Source organism: Antechinus flavipes, chromosome 3 (assembly GCF_016432865.1).
Source record: "Antechinus flavipes isolate AdamAnt ecotype Samford, QLD, Australia chromosome 3, AdamAnt_v2, whole genome shotgun sequence".
NCBI lineage: Eukaryota > Metazoa > Chordata > Mammalia > Dasyuromorphia > Dasyuridae > Antechinus > Antechinus flavipes.
Genome location: NC_067400.1, coordinates 553,237,840 through 553,254,642, shown reverse-complemented (window position 1 = coordinate 553,254,642; position 16,803 = coordinate 553,237,840). Strand labels below are relative to the sequence as shown.

At 34.1% G+C, this 16,803-nt stretch overlaps 1 protein-coding gene across 8 annotated transcripts in view; it reads right to left on the bottom strand.

Moving 5' to 3' along the window:
* STIM1 (stromal interaction molecule 1) overlaps positions 1–16,803 on the bottom strand; it is a 231,482-nt gene that overhangs the window by 81,991 nt on the left and 132,688 nt on the right. For all 8 annotated transcript variants that reach the window (XM_051987497.1, XM_051987494.1, XM_051987496.1 and 5 more), the window contains exon 3: positions 3,304–3,418. In XM_051987497.1, coding sequence (XP_051843457.1) covers positions 3,304–3,418 — 115 coding nt within the window. The remainder of the gene's footprint in view (positions 1–3,303; positions 3,419–16,803) is intronic.

Here is a 16,803-nt window from a genome sequence, read left to right as displayed (position 1 = left end):
ATTATACATATACATAAAATAATATTTCAGATAATATAAAGTACTTTAAAAGAATGAGGAAATTTTCTTATTCTTTCTAAAGGTTGTTCCTGAATTGGAGGAATATTGAGAACAAACTTGGCACAATCAGTTTATGACAGTTTAGATATCAAAAACATTGGGTATGCTTTGCCCCCAAGAAATCCTAAGAAAATAAGGAAAAGGAAAAGCTGGTTGAACTAAACTTGACAAGAATTCTTACTTTAACATATCTTTGGCCCATAAAATAGGGTAAGGTGAGAGGAGATATAGATACAATAAACATTAGGTGGACACTAATTTCCACTTTCAATGTATGAGTATCCAAACAGATTAAAAGCTCATTCCTAACAGGGACACTGATACATTGTTGGTGGAATTGTGAATACATCTAGCCATTCTGGAGAGCAATTTGGAACTATGCTCAAGAAGTTATCAAACTGTGCATACCCTTTGATCCAGCAGTGTCTCTACTGGGCTTATATCCCAAAGAGATTTTAAAGAGGGGAAAGGGGACTGTATGTGCAAGAATGTTTGTGGCAGCCCTCTTTGTAGTGGCCAGAAACTGGAAACTGCCCATCAATTGGAGAATGGCTGAATAAATTGTGGTATATGAATGTTATGGAATATTATTGTTCGGTAAGAAATGACCAGCAGGATGATTTCAGAGAGGCTTGGAGAGACTTACATGAACTGATACTGAGTGAAATGAGCAGGACCAGGAGATCATTATATACTTCAACAACAATACTATATGATGATCAATTCTGATGGATGTGGCCCTCATCATGAGATGAACCAAATCAGTTCCAATAGAGCAGTAATGAACTGAACCAATTACGCCCAGCGAAAGAACTCTGGGAGATGACTATGAACCACTACATAGAATTCCCAATCCCTCTATTTTTGTCCCCCTGCATTTTTGATCTCTTTCACAGGCTAATTGTACAATATTTCAAAGTCTGATTCTTTTTGTACAGCAAAATAACTGTTTAGACATGTATACATATACTGTATTTAATTTATACTTTAACATATTTAACATGTATTGGTTAACCTGCCATCTGGGGAAGGGGTAGGGGGAAGGAGGGGAAAAGTTGGAACAAAAGATTTTGCAATTGTCAATGCTGAAAAATTACCTATGCATACAGCTTGTAAATAAAAAGCTATAATAATTTTAAAAAGCAAAAAAAAAAAAAAAAGCTAATATATATATATACACATACTCATTCCTGTCTGGCAAATTTCCCTAATCATCAAACTACATCATTTGCTAAGACAGGTGGGTAAAGGAGTGCGCAGAACTGATCTGCCCCAGTGGTTTTCTGATCTTTTCGTTCCCTAATAAGAAAAATAGAGAATAGGTTTCTTGTGGATATCCTTCTTTCAGGGAAAGGCCAATAAAACCAAAGAGTGACATAGCCAGCCAAGATTTTCCAAAAGCCAGTGACAGTATCAGGAATAACTGACTCCAAAACCCAGCAATCCCAACAGTAAAGTATTCCCATGAACACATTTCATCAGCTCTTCCTAACAGCTAGTTTATAGAGCAGGTTGCCCACAACAGTTCTGTGATATAGTACATATATCCACATAACTGTCATGGAGTCAACACCTATCTTCTTCAAAAGGACAGCATAAAAGTCTTTCTTAAGTCTACAGATTTAATAAAGCTGTTCTTAAAAATAAAGGAATGCTTTTGCTTTGTTCTAAAAAGGCTATGATAGATCTTAATAATGACTTCCTTTTCTAGATATTAAAAAACACATCCTTTTAATATTAAGTTCCAAACCTCTGATAAAAAGTGAAGTCAAACTCACTATCCTAAAATTATGTAAATCTATTCCCTTCCCTTTTTTGAAAATTAGGACATTATATTGAAATCTTTACCAGGAATTTGCCTTTTTAACCCTAGACACTGATTGGAAAATTAGAGGAGGTGCAAGGATATGTCAATATTAAATGCAAACTCCATGAAAATACTTTAACTACATATTTTCTTTCTGAAACACTATCTGATTTTGCAACCTTGAGTCAGTCACTTTCCTTCTCTCAGCCTTAATAAAATTATCAGGAAATTGAGAAAATTGGAAATGATGATCTTTGTGGCCCTGTCTAGGTTTGAAACTCAATGCTTCTCCAGAACATAAGGATCCTCTCCTCAATAATGAAATGTAATAGTCTGGATAAAATTTCTTCTTGGATTTTTAAAGCCCAATCATCAATATTCTGTGCCTGATCATGGGAAGTAGTCATCCTGCTAGAGTACCTAATATAAAATAAGAGAAAGCTTGAAAAAGAGAAGCTAGAACCAGGCAGAACTAACAGAATTCATTCTGTCATTCTCTTCAAGAACTCTCTTGGGAAACCTGAACCTTGGCCAAGGGTTCAACAATAAAATAAGAAGGAAAAAAAAAGCTTACAAGCACAAACCCTAAATTCATTCAGCCGAAATCTTCAATGAGATTAGAAGATCCAGAACAAATCTCTCCTTATAGCTTATAGCTTTAAGTGTCCTGTACTACAACTAGGGTGATCCTCATACTAACTGCCATACATATCTAACATTTCATTTCCTCTACATTTCTTCATGCCATTCCTTATCAATGAAATATCATTTTCCCCTGATGTCTATTAAAATCCAATCTATACTTCATGATTCCATTCAAATGTCATGTCCAACAGGGTACCTTTTCTGGTCCATTGACTTCCTGATCTTTGTCCGATCCTCAGAAGTTACCGGGTTTGTACTACTTACACAACCATCATGATTTATTACATTATAGTTATTTATGTGTCATACCCTCCTATAAGTCTATGAATGGTATGAGAACAGGGATATAGTGTCTTACAACTTCTGCATCAATGCATTCTCTCAGCATAATTGTCTACATGTATTCAAAGTGCTATAAAAAGAACCTTAGACTAAAAATCAGGAAACCTAAATTCAAATCCTAACTGAGATCTTTACTATTTCATCTTGCTCAAGTCACTTTGCTTTTCTTGACCTCTATTGTCTCATTTGTAAAATGGGAATAATTTTTTTTTTACTATTTCTTTAATGAATGTATTTTGTAAATGTTAAGGCATTTTACAAATATGAACTATAATACAATTGTATTCATTTGGGAACATTATAATACTACCTTCAAAAATGTCTTCTCCTTCCCTTTTGCACTTTAGTCTCTGAGTTCTCTTCACGAGTTGGCCTTTTCTAAGGGCTATTCACTTCAGGACAAAAGGTCAGGTCCCTCTTCCCCCTGTTTTGATGGGCCAGTGGTTTACCTTCTGAGGCCTTCCATGCCTTCCATAAGTCCTCCACACTGATGAGCTTATCCTCTCCATGGAACGTGCTGTGCTTCACTGTTGGGTCATGGTAGTTGAGATCTTCCCTCAAAAACTGAGAAAGAAATGCACAAAAGTCACACAAACACATAAGACAAATGAAGTAAAATATATCCCCTGTAGGAATCTTTTCCTATTTCATCCATGAGTGATCTTATCAGCCTCTGAAATCCCTTGACTCTTCTTCTGGTCGTATTTAAATATACCCTGATAAGGCTTGCCATCTTTGTATCTAGTCTTCTTCTTGAGAGTAGAGACCAGATAGTCTTATCTTTGGACATGCAGTAAATGCTAAATGTCTATTTGGTAAATAAGTTTCATTGGGCTATTTTAGGATAATTCTTCAACTCCAAATGCTAAAACCAGCCTATGACAGTAACACAAGACTATCAGATCCATTGCTTTTCTTGTCAATACCACAGATGGAGATATGACAAAATACATGGCAACAAGGTGAAAAAGCATAATGGCTAAGGAAAGTAGTGAAATAGATGCAATTAGGATCATAAGAAGGCCTTGAGTAATGAAGAGATTTAAAAAAGAAAAGTAGTGCCTGTTAATAGTAGTTTTAAGACTAGTAATAAGCCTACTATGTGCTAGACACTGTGCTAGGCTCTAGGACCTTTTAGCAGATTTGTTTATAGAGAGTAATTCAGGATGGAGTCAAGATGGCAAAGAGGGAGGATTAGAGTCTAGTTCTTCCCCTCACTTCTCACTCTTCAACAAAGATCTAAAAGATGTTCAAGATTAAATTCCGATCAGGAAAGCCAAGAAATTACAATGAGTCATTTTTCTAGCCCAAGGCAACTCAGAGAGATAGAGAGGTCTATGACACTGGTGAAGAGGACTGGCAGGAGCATATAGCAGCTGTGGTGAGAAACTTTGTAGCTCTGAGAGATGGCTCGAGTAAGGTATCAGAAAGACATCACAGGAGACCTCTGAGCAAATGCTGAGTGCAGAAATGATGGCCACCTGGCAGCTCTGTTATCCACTATCCAATGTTGTGTCAAAGATCCAGGGTGGAGAGAAGTAGTTCTAAGTGTTGCCCCTGGTTATATACTGAGCATTGAACAAGTTCTGAAAAGCAAATGACAACTATGGGATACTGCTGAGAGAAGTGTGCAGTGCCTCAGGCCAAAGACCAGATTATAGTTTAGTCATTCCCAGAAGGCAGTAATGAGAGTAAAGCAGTAGTCTGCTGACACCAACCAGAAAAAAACTGACAGGCCTAAACCCAAGTCAGAACTTGTAGAAATCAGACCAGCAGGTCTTCTTTCTCCATCACACGACTCTAAGGAGCACTGAAAACATGCGGATCTCCAGGCAGAATTATGAAAACATCAAAAGGACATTAAGAGGATAAACCAGACAACATCCACCCATGAAATATACAGAGCCCAACATTATCATAAATTACAAACTCAAGAAGTAGGCTAAAAGAATGCATGAACCATAGGAACATAAAGCTTGAAATATGACCCTCCAGAAGACAAGGGTCTGGGCTTACAACCATGAATAAACTATATAGAAAAACTGAGTACAGTCCTATAAAGTGAAAAAGTAGATCTTTAATGAAATAGAAGACTTCCAAATATTCCTGATGAAAAGACCAGAGCTGCATAGAGTGAGAAATCATAAGAGACTAAATAAGGTTAAATTGTTTGTATTCTTATATAAGGATATAATAAACAGTCCTCATCATAAATCAGTCCTCATCACCAGGACTTAAAGAGGGAGTCTAATTAGAAAGAAGCCTTAGGTGTAATTTTGTTGTGGTTGGATGATTTTTTAAAAAAAAGAATGAAATAGGTGAGGAAGAGGAATGCACTGAGAGAGGGGAAGAAAGAGAAAAAGAAAAAATAATTATCTCACATAAATGAGGTGTACAAAAAAGTAATTTATACAATGGAGTAGAATGACAAAAGGGAGGGAAGAGACAATACTCATTTTCATCTAAACTGAGTAAAGGAGGGAAGAATACGCATATACATAGTTGGGTACAAAAAGATATCTTTAAAGTATAAGTAGGAAAAGAAAGGGTTCAGGGAGAAAGAAGGAAGCAAAAGGAAGAAAGATGAAGGGAGACATTAGTCAAAAGCAAAACAGACTCAAAGAGGAGGCAATGAAAAAAAAAATAAGAGGATAGGATGGAGATAAATATACCATTATGAATCATAACTGTGAATGTAAATCGATTGAACTCAACCATAAAGTCAAAAAGTATAGAAGGATGGATTAAAAACCAAAATAAAATAGTTGTTCACAATAAATTCATTTAAAAAAGAACAACATAGGTTAAAATAAATGATGGAGCAGAATCTATTACAATTGAGATGAAGTAGGGGGGGGGGGGAAGCATAATAACAACCATAATCTCAAGACAAAGCAAAAGCAAAAATTTACTCAATTAAAAGAGATAATCAGTGTCAAAGTGTCAACTTTGTTAAAAGTATACAATATCAATTTTAATAATAACAACATATAGATATATACACTAAACATATACGCACCAAATAGCATAATATCTAAATTTTTTTATTATACTTTTTATTTACAAGATATATGCATGGGTATTTTTTCAGCATTGACAGTTGCAAATCCTTTTCTTCCAACTTTTTCCCTCCTTCCCCCCACCCCTTCTCCCAGATGGCAGGCTGACCAATACATGTTAAATATGTTAAAGTGTAAGTTAAATACATTATATGTACACATGTCCAAATAGTTAATTTGCTATATAAAAAGAGTTGGACTTTGAAATAGTGTACAATTAGCCTGTGAAGGAAGTCAAAAATGCAGGTGAACAAAAATAAAGGGATTGGGAATCTATGTAGTGGTTCATAGTCATCTCCTAGAGTTTTTTCGCTGAGTATAGCTGGTTCAATTCATTACTGCTCTATTAGAACTGATTTGATTCCTCTCATAGTTGAAAAGGGCCATGTTCATCAGAATTGATTATCATATAGTATTGTTGTTGAAGTAATATCTAAATTCTTATAGGAAAAATTAAATGAGTGATGGATCTCAACTAACCCTTCTTAAATCCAGATAAACCAAATCAAAAACTAGGAACTAGATAGAATTTTAGAAAAGTTAAACATGTTAGATATTTGCAGAATAGTAAGTGGAAATAGAAAGGATTATTATACTTATTTCCCTAATATACTAAACTTTCACAAATACCAACTATATATTGACATAAAAACTTCATCATAAGTAAATTGAAAAAAGTAGAAATGTAATGCAATACATATTACATTTAATAAAAGACTATTGAAACAAAGAAAAAAATTAATTATAAACTAAATAACTTTATCTCAAAGGTCAAAAAACAAATTATAGAAACAAACGACAATTTCATAAAGATAACTTTGACAACATACCAAAATTTGTGAGATGCAGCCAAAACAATATTTAGAGGAATATTTGTAGTTCATTAAGTGCTTATATCAACAGAAAAGAAAACAAGCAGATCAATTAAATGACATGCAACTAAAAAACTTTTTTAAAAAAGCCAATTTTAAAAAAATAAACATCAAAATAGAAATCAAAGGAGAGACTAACAAAATTAAAAGTAAAAAAACCCTTTCAATTTATAAATAAAAATAGGAGCTGATTTTACAAAGAAAAAACCAATAAAAGATAAGTCACTAGCTAATTTGAGAAAAAGAAAAAATAAGTTATCTATTCAAAAAGAAAAAGGTAAATTCATAATAATTATGAAGAAATAAAACAATTAAAGAGTTTTGCCCAAATATTAACCAATAAAACTGACAATCTAAATAGAATGGAAAATAATATTTACAAAAATATAAATTGTCCAGATAAACACAAAATAAAACACTTAAAAATTGAAAAAAAAGACAAAGAGGAACTATATGAACAAAATTATAAAACGCTCCAGACAAATAAAGTTCTAAAAATTCTACAAAATTGGCTTATATGGAGACTGAGGCAATTTAATGAAAATGAAAATACTACCTACATTAATTTTCTTAGTGCCACATCAATCAAACTATCAAAGAATCACTTTATAAAGCTAAAAACAAAGAACAAAAAGCAGGGGCAGCTAGGTGGCACAGTGGATAGAGCACCAGTCCTGAAGTCAGGAGGACCTGAGTTCAAATTTGACCTCAGACACTTAAAACTTCCTAGCTGTGTGACCCTGGGCAAGTCACTTAACCCCAAATGCCTCAGCAAAAACAAACAAACAAACAAACAAAAAAACAAGAATATTAAGGAAATCAATTAATGAAAAAATGGGAAGGAAGTAGGCTTAGCAAATACTAGATATCAAACTATCCTACAAAGCTGTAATCATCAAAACAATTTGCTACTGGGTAAGAAACAGACATTCATCAGTGTGACAGATTAGGCATACATACACACAATAAATAGAAGCAAAGGAACACAACAATCTACTACTTGAAAAACGCATGAATCCCAGTTACTAGAGCAAAAAAAAAAAAAAACAAAAACAAAAAACAAACCTATTGTGTTTATCAAAATAAGCTCAAAATGGGTATATGATTTAGATATACAGCATAAGCAAATTAATGAATCATGGAAAAATCCACAACCAAATAAGGAATAGAGACATTCACAGAAGGTAAAATGGATAGTGTTAATTACATAAAATTAAAAAGGTTTTGTTCAATCAAAACCAACAGATAAACTTAGAAGAAAAGCAAGAAACTGGGGGGAAAACTTTTGCAGCAAATTTTCTGATAAAGGTTTTATTTCTAAGATATATAGGAATTCAGTCAACTTTATAAGAATAAGACCCCAATTGATAAATGGTGAAAGAATTTAAGAATATCTTCAGAGGAAGAAATCAAAACTATCAATAGTCACGTGAAAAAATAATGTAAATTACATAGAAGAATGCAATTTAAAATAAATTTGAGTTATCATCTCACACTATCAGATTAGCAAAGATGACCAAAAAAAAGGAAAAGATGACAGATGCTGAAGCACCTCTGGGAAACAGGTATACTAATATCCTGATGATGGGGCTATGAACTAGTTCAATCATTCTGACTAGTAATTTGAAAATGTGCCCCCAAACCCATTAAACTCTGAATATACCTTTGACTCCCTAACTAGATCTTTACCCCAAAGAGATAAAATAAAAACAAAAAGGACCCATATATACAAAAATATTTACAGCAGCTTTTTTTGTGGCAGCAAAAATTTGTAAACTGAGGGTTTATGAGGTTCCTACTTATTTGGGGAATGTCTGAACAAGTTGTGTCATTTAATTGCAATATAATATAATATAATAAAGGGGATGATTTCTGAAAAACCTGAAAAGACCTATATGCACTGATGTGAAGTGAGTGGAAACAAAAGAACAATTTATACAAGAACAGCAATATCATAAAGGTAATCAACTTTGAAAGACTTAGTAACACTGATCAATCACAACTGCAAAAAATTCGGGATGAAACATTATCTAGAAAGGTGATATAGTTAAGAGTACAAACAAGCATATTTTCCTTTCCTCTTCCTTTTGACATCTTACATAGGAATCTGTTTTGTTCATTTTTATGTTCATATTTATAATGGATCTTTTCTTTTTTGGGGAAGGCTTCTCAATGGGATGGGAAGGGATAAAGAGAAGTGGGAGAGAATTTGGAACTGAAAACAAAACAAAACAGAGCAAAAGAGACAAAGAAAGAGAAATTTAGACCCAAATCCTTAAGTTGAGAAAGGGCCTCAAAAGAAGACTTCTTCCAGTATGTTTTCCAGTATGCCAACCTATATAGATATGAAGGAGAGCTAGAAGAGAGAACTATATTATATCTGCATTGTCTCGCCCCTCTCATTGACTGTTTGAGGTGGCTATCTTTGTTATCTCCCATTAACTGAAAAGGTCACCATGTTGTGAGTTCTTCCTGAGACAGTCTCAACACAAAATCTGAACCACTCAGATAAAAGTTATCCGAGCCTCGGCCTCATAACCTCCAAGCTTATTCAAAAGCTGTATTTATGAGAGATCTCTATATTGCTACAAAAGACTCATGGGCCCTGTTAATAATCACAAAGAACTTGGAAATAACCTTCTATAGTCTATGTAACAACCATATAGCACACGCTCAATTACAAGCCACTGTCTCTCTACATCTAGAGATCAGTGATTAAATACCTTTTCTATCCTCATCACACAGGAAGCCTACACAGCTGAGGAATGACAAGCTAGAGGCCTTCATATTTGAATCTATTCTAGTTCAGAGCCCTCCAGTTTTCCTTGGACAAGTCTCTTTGCCTTGGGTTGTCTTCTAATTACAATGGTTCTGTCTCCAAGCTTCCTTCTTATGTCATCAGAATCTTTAGTCTACAGGGAAAAGGCCAAACACTTCAATTTAGAAGTTGAAGACTCCCAAGTCCTATCCCACTTCTCTCTCTTCATCCTCATTTAACACTGGAATACTCATTGTTCTCCAAACTTTTCTACTTTCATGGATTCATTTAAGTAGTTCCTTATGTTTTTAATGGCATTCCTACCTCCCACAAATATAGACTAACTAAAAATTAGAAAACCTAAAAAAGTAGACTAGGCAGTCTATGAACATTTATAGAAGGACATAGATAAAAATCTCACACAATTAAGGAGGCAAGGAAGATCTGTAGAGTATCCACATAGCTCCATTTAAGTAATCTCCACATAGCTCCATTTAAGTAATCTTTTTCCTTCTTCCCTTTCCCAGTTCCAAATACAATAAAAAGCACTTAACTGAATAAAAATAATTCATTCTAGGCCAGTCTTTCAGTCCTTGCTCAATGAAAAAATTGTACATTCTAAGACACTATCTGGGTCTAGTCATATTAGGAGAACCTGGGGAAAATATAGTACCCTCCCCACATATGGATTATAACATTCCATTCTAGGAGTCCTATTTTGAAAAAGATCATAAATTTATGAAATAGTTTTTAGAGCTAGAAGAGATCTTAAAAGATCACAAAGGCAGTAATTAGAGCCAAAATTAAAATCCAGATCCTTTGGCTCCAAATCCAGTGTCTTTCCAATACATCATAGTGGACATTGACAAATATTTTGCATTCCTGAATATGATTAGGATCTTATGACTGGGAATCCACATTATATAAAAGGAACTGGTGATACTTAGCTTGGTAAAGAATGAAATTTAGGTCAACTAAAATAACATATTATAATCTCCAAGTATTTGAGTAAAACTTGTTTAAAAGATTGCACATATTTAACCTATATCAGATTGCTTACTATCTTGGAGAGGGGTAGAAGAAGGAAGTTGAAAAATTTGGAACACAAAGTCTTAGCAAAAAAATGAATGTTGAAAACTATGCTGATCTCTTAGAAGATATCTAGTCTACCTTCTAGGCAAATCACTAATTCTATCAACAACATTACATATGTATAACCTTTTACAATTTACAAATCACTGAATGCATGCCCTTTTTTAATAATTCCAACTTGACATGGTAAGGTGCAAAACCGGGGTAGGCACACATGGAAAAGAGTGCTAGGTCATATAAACCTAGGCCTTAGGACATTAAGCATTAGTTACAAGTAAAGGAAATGACCATGGGATCCTAGGTAGCTAGATGGGCACTGACAGAGAGAGCCTGAATTACTGTATACAATCTAGAAGGTCAGCTACTCCCTGAGACAAGAGGAAGGAGTACTGATAGGATTATCTATAATCTATACATAATATAGATTATATCATAAAAGTGGGCCTTTTGTCCCTTTTTAAACACTTTACATGTACAAGATCATTATAACCCCTCAGTTTATTGTATTCAATCAGAAAACCAAGTTATGTCAACCCGTGGTTATATTTCCCCTATGAAAGATCTGTCCTATAAATCCTTCCTCAACTTCTCTTGGAATTTAACCAGCCATTCCTGCCTTACGGAGTCTTTCTTCTTGTTATAGCTAACTCTTTTTAAGAATTTGTCTACCAGTTAATGGTATAATTGTAACTTATGTCTTTCTTATTATTATAATTAACTCCTTTTTGAGGTGAGACCACTTGCTAAATGTCACAAAAGCTAACTTCTCTTGGAATTTAACCTGCCATTGCATAATCTACTTGCCATGCCTTAATGATATTTCTACTAGAGAACTTGTCTTTCCCCTTTTCCTTGCTAATTAGTAGTTTTTGCCTCTTGATTTGGAGTTCTATGTCTAAAAAATTTTTTGAGATAGCTCATGACATCGTTTTCAATATACTTTTGGGGTCCAAGATCCCCAAAACTCCACATGATTATGCTTGCTTTCTGGGAAGAGATGAGTGATACAGAGCTAGTGACACATGAATGGTGAAGGAACCATATTACAGGGCCATCAGTTCAAAAACCTGGATATATTAATGCTAGTGAAAAGATTCAAGGAGAAGCATGATATGCCTTCAAGTATTGGAAAGACTCTTATAATAATAAAGAGGAATGGAACTTGTTCTTCTTGGTTTCAGAGGAAAGAACTAGACCTACGGGTAGAAGTTATAAAAAAGTGATTGTTAAAGAACATTTGCCCAGGAGTAGGCCACTGAAATTTTTTTTTATCTCTTGATAGTCTATGAAAAAGGAATCTGTCAAATTCAACTAGCCCTCTCCCATTAGCATTGGACAAACAAATATCTACAAGTCAAAACACACTTTGATTCAATTAAAGAAACCTAATCTTAATTGCTAATCAAGAGACCATGCCAGACAGGATCCTGGGGAAAAAGATACTAGTGGAGATAAAAGTGAAAGAAATTAAGTGTCTATCCTTGAATATCTTTGGTACCAAAATTTGGGAATCTGGCTTCTTTTATTTAGCATTCTTTCCAAGTACACCAATAAATGACCTCTTAATCACTAGATCCAGTGGCCTTTTCGCCATCCTAATTGTTCTTAACTTTCTCTCTGCCTTTTAATACTGTTAACCACTTTCTTTCCTGGATGTTATACTTAGTTCTTTAAGTTCTCTTCCTACTTAACTGCTTCCTGAGAGGATCATAATTCACTTCCTGTCCCCTATAAGTAGTTGTACCCCATATTACTATTCAGCAAAAAAAAAAAAAAAAAAAAAAAAAAAAAAAAACCCTATGCGTTTATCAAAATAAGTTCAAAATGGGTATATGATTTAGACATACAGCATAAGCAAATTAATGAATCATGGAAAAATCCATAACCAAATAAGGAATAGAGAAGTTCACAGAAGGTAAAATGTATAGTGTTAATTACATAAAATTAAAAAGGTTTTGTTCAATCAAAACTTGGCTAAACTTAGAAGAAAAGCAAGAAACTGGGGGAAAAACTTTTGCAGCAAATTTTCTGATAAAGGTTTTATTTCTAAGATACATAGGAACTGAGTCAATTTTACAAGAGTAAGACCCCAATTGATAAATGGTGAAAGAATTTAAGCATATCTTCAGAGAAAGATGTACAGTATTTTCTTCTTTTTCTCTACAATTATCTCAGTGATCTGAGTTTCTATATATTCACTCAAGTCTACATTTTAGTCTAGTATACTTAGTCAACCAACTTAATTTAAGAGAACTTGACTCTTTGTTTTGAAACTAAAAAAAGTATGCATCAATCAGCATTCAAGAGTTCATCAGTTCTCTCTCTGGAGACGGTTAACATGTTTTAACCAGAAAGCTAGCCGAGCCCCAAGTGAAGGAGACAAGAGATTCATTCCATCTTTGTGCTGGCTGGAGGCTGAAGAAAGCAGAGGCAGAGGCTAAAGGACAAAACCTTTGGATTTTGAGACATTTGGAGGGCTCTAAGCTAACCGGGCTATATTGGAGATAATAAAAGGTCAGGGAAGTCATGACCACCCTATGTTCTAAAACAAAAGAAAGGGGGAGATGTTGGAATCTTTACAAAGATTCCAACAATTTTTTTGTATTTTTATCAGAGATTCTTAGGAATCAACTTGGATCACTGTCTTGATCAGAGTAGCTAAGTCTTTCACACTTGATCATTGTTACAATATTGTTGTTACTGTGTAGATTGTTCTTCTGGATCTGCTCGTTTTCCTTCATTCAGTACATTTAAATCTTGTGTTTGCTTCTAAAACCATGCTGCTCATCATTTCTTGTAGCACAGTAGTATTCCAGCATAATTTGTTCAGTCATTCCCTAATTGAAGGACATCCCCCCCCACACACTTCCAATTCTTTGCTATCACAAAAAGAACTGCTATAAATATATTTGTACAACTGTTCTCTGGACTTAATTCTAAATTGTTCTCCAGAACACTGGATCAGTTCACAGTTCCACCAGCAGAGCATTAGTATCTATTTTTCTACATCCCCTAAAGCATTTATCATTTTCTTTTTCCATTTTGTTAATCTGATAGATTTGAGATATGAGACAGTATCTCAGTTTAATTTGCATTTCCCTAAACAAGTGATTTAGAGCATTTAAAAAAATATAACTACTGATAGTTTTGATTTCTTCTTCTGAAAATTGCTGTTCATATCCTTTGACCATTTATAAGTAGGGGAATGGCTTTTATTTTTATAATTTGGCTCAATTCCCTATATATTTTGAGAAATGATGCCTTTTATCAGATAAATTTGTTATGAAAACAGTTTCCTGCTTTTTTTTGTATCCTATGCTTTTGGTATCCTATCCTATTGGTCTGAAATGGGTGCATTTAGTATTTCTGCCTGTCTTCATTAGATTGTGAGGTTTTTATGCCCAAATACTGATGACTTTTTATGAAGGTACTAGTTACAGCTGAGAAAAAGATGCACTCCTTTCTATTCCCATTCAGTTTTCTTCTGAGGTCTATTTAACTTTTCTAAAATTCTTTTCGTAAGGTATTTTTTTATTTATGGTTAGATTTATCTAGCTCTAAGAAGGGAAAGTTGAGGTTCCCTACTAATAGACATTTTTATTGTCTATATTTCCTCTTGAATTCACTTAACTTTTCCTTTAAGAATGTTTTGTTTAGTTTGTATTTAGTATTGATATTATTTCATTTTTTATGGTGTCTTTTAAGCAAGATGTAGTTAACTTGATTATCTCTTTCTATTTTTACTTTGAGTTTATAATTGCCCTTTAACTTTAGCAGAGGCATAATGATTGCTTCAGAACCTTTTCTTAACTCTGTCTTTCTGTTTCAAGTGTGTTTCCTTTACACAATGTATTGCTGGACTCTAGTTTCTAATTCATACTGCTATCCTGTTTTATGGGTGAATTCATCTCATTAACATTCACAATTATGATTACTAACTGTGCATTCCCTTCTCTATTTTCTTCTATTTATCTCTCATCTTTATCTGTTCCTCCTCAAAATTCCCTTTGACTTCTACTGCTGCCTTTACTGTGCCCTTATCCTCTCTCTCTTACCCTAAAAGCAAATAGGAGAAGGTAAGTTACATTTCTATCCCCAACTGAGTGTATAGATATATGCTTTCTTCTTAGAACCATTTCAAGTAAAAGTAAGGTTCAAGAATTTGCCTGACCTCCATTTCTTTCTACACTGTAAAAGCTCTTCCTTGCATTATGCCTTTTTTATGTGAGATAATTTCCTCCATTCTTTTCCCTTCCCCCTTCTCCCAATGCATATTTCTTTTTTCATCATCCATTTTTTTATTTCATCCCAACATAATCAATTCACTATGCCCTTTGTCTATACAGAATCTTTTTAACCGCTCTAATAATGATTAAGTTCTTAGGAATTAAATGTATCATCTTCCTATATAAGAATATAAACAGTTTAACTTTATCGAGTCCCTTACAATTTCTTTCATGTTTACCTCTTTATGTTTCTCTTAAGTCTTATATTTGAAAATCAAATTTTCAATTCAGTTCTTGTCTTTTAAATGTCAATTTTTCCCCTGAAGGATTTTACACAATTTTGCTGGGCATGTTTTTCTTGATTCAATCCTAGCTTCTTTGCCTTCCAGAATACCATATTCCAAATCCTCCATTCCTTTAACATGGTACCTGCTAAATCTTGTATGCTCCAGACTGTGGCTTCCCAACACTGAAATTGTTTCTTTCTAAGATTTCATTCTCTCATTCTAGAAAAATGGGGAAATTTTCCTTTATAATTTCTCAAAATATGATAGCTAAATTCTTTCTTTACTAATTTTTAGGCAATCCAATAATTCTTAAATTATCTCTTGATCTATTTTCTAGTTGAGGTTTTTTTTTGGGGGGGAGATATTTCATAATTTCTTCTATTTTCTCGTTCTTTTGACTTTAATTCAATTGTTTCTTGATATTTCATGGAATCAATTTTTCACTTGCCAATTATGATTTTTAAGAATTATTTTCTTCAGTGAACTTTTGTATTTCTTTTTCCATTTGGCAAACTCTGTTTTTTTTAAAAAGTTATTTTCATAAGTAAAGTTTTGTACCTTTGCTGAATTCTATTTTTTAAGATGTTATTTCCTGCAGTATTTTTTGTGCCTCTTTTATCATGCTTTTATCATGCTATTAATTGTTTCTTCATAATTTTCTGGCAACACTCACTTTTTTTCCAAGTTTTCTTTCATCACTTTTTTTTAAATTAGTTTTTAGTTCTCCTAGGAATTCTTGTTGACCTTGTCTCCAACTCACTTTTTTCTTGGTGTTGTTTATTGTTGTTGTTGTTTGTATGGAGTTTGTTGTTTGTTTGGGCTTTAGTTTTGCTTATTAACTGTTTTGACATTATTATTTTCTGAGTTTGTGTCTGGATCTTCCCTGTTACCATAGTTATTTTTTATGATCAGTTCGTTTTTTATTGTTGTTGAACAATTTTTTTCCAGTCTACTTCTTGCCTTTGAACTTTGTATTAAAGTTGGGTTCTCTTCCCAGCATGAGGGATACTGTCCCAATATTTAGGCTTTTCTGTACTGTTGTTTTCAGAACTAGTTCTGAGAGGCTTAAAGTTTTCAGTGCTTCTTAGGTATTGTGACCTAGGAAGAGATATGGTCACTACTCTCCTGGTACTGGTCTTCATCTAGGAGAAGTCACTGATCTCTGTTACTACAAGGGATGCTGCTCCTCAGAGCTCCTGGTGTCTTGGACAAAAAGTGATATTGCTCTTCAGGGCAAGTGCTCCCTTCACCCTGTAATTGTGACTCGGAAATGGGTATGGCCAATGGAGTTGCCAAACAGGACCTGGTCTGGGGTCAGGGGTTCTCTGTAATCTCCTTCTGACCAGATATCAGGTCTCCTTTACTCTCTCTGGCATAACAACTCCTAAAGCTGCTGGTGGTGCTACTATTGTCATTGCCCTCAAGGCTAATAGCTGGTTTTGCAACTCTGTGGGCTCTGGGCTAGCCTCCTCCTTCCAACCTTGTAAATTGTCTTGGGTCTGAAAAAATGTCTCATCCCAATCTTTTGTTGGCTCTGCCACTCCGGAATTCAATTTGCAGGCATTATTTTAAAGTTGTTTGGAGGGAAACATTGAGAAAGCTTGACTGCTTCCTATACTCTACTATCTTGGCCTTAGCCCCAGATGTCACGCTTC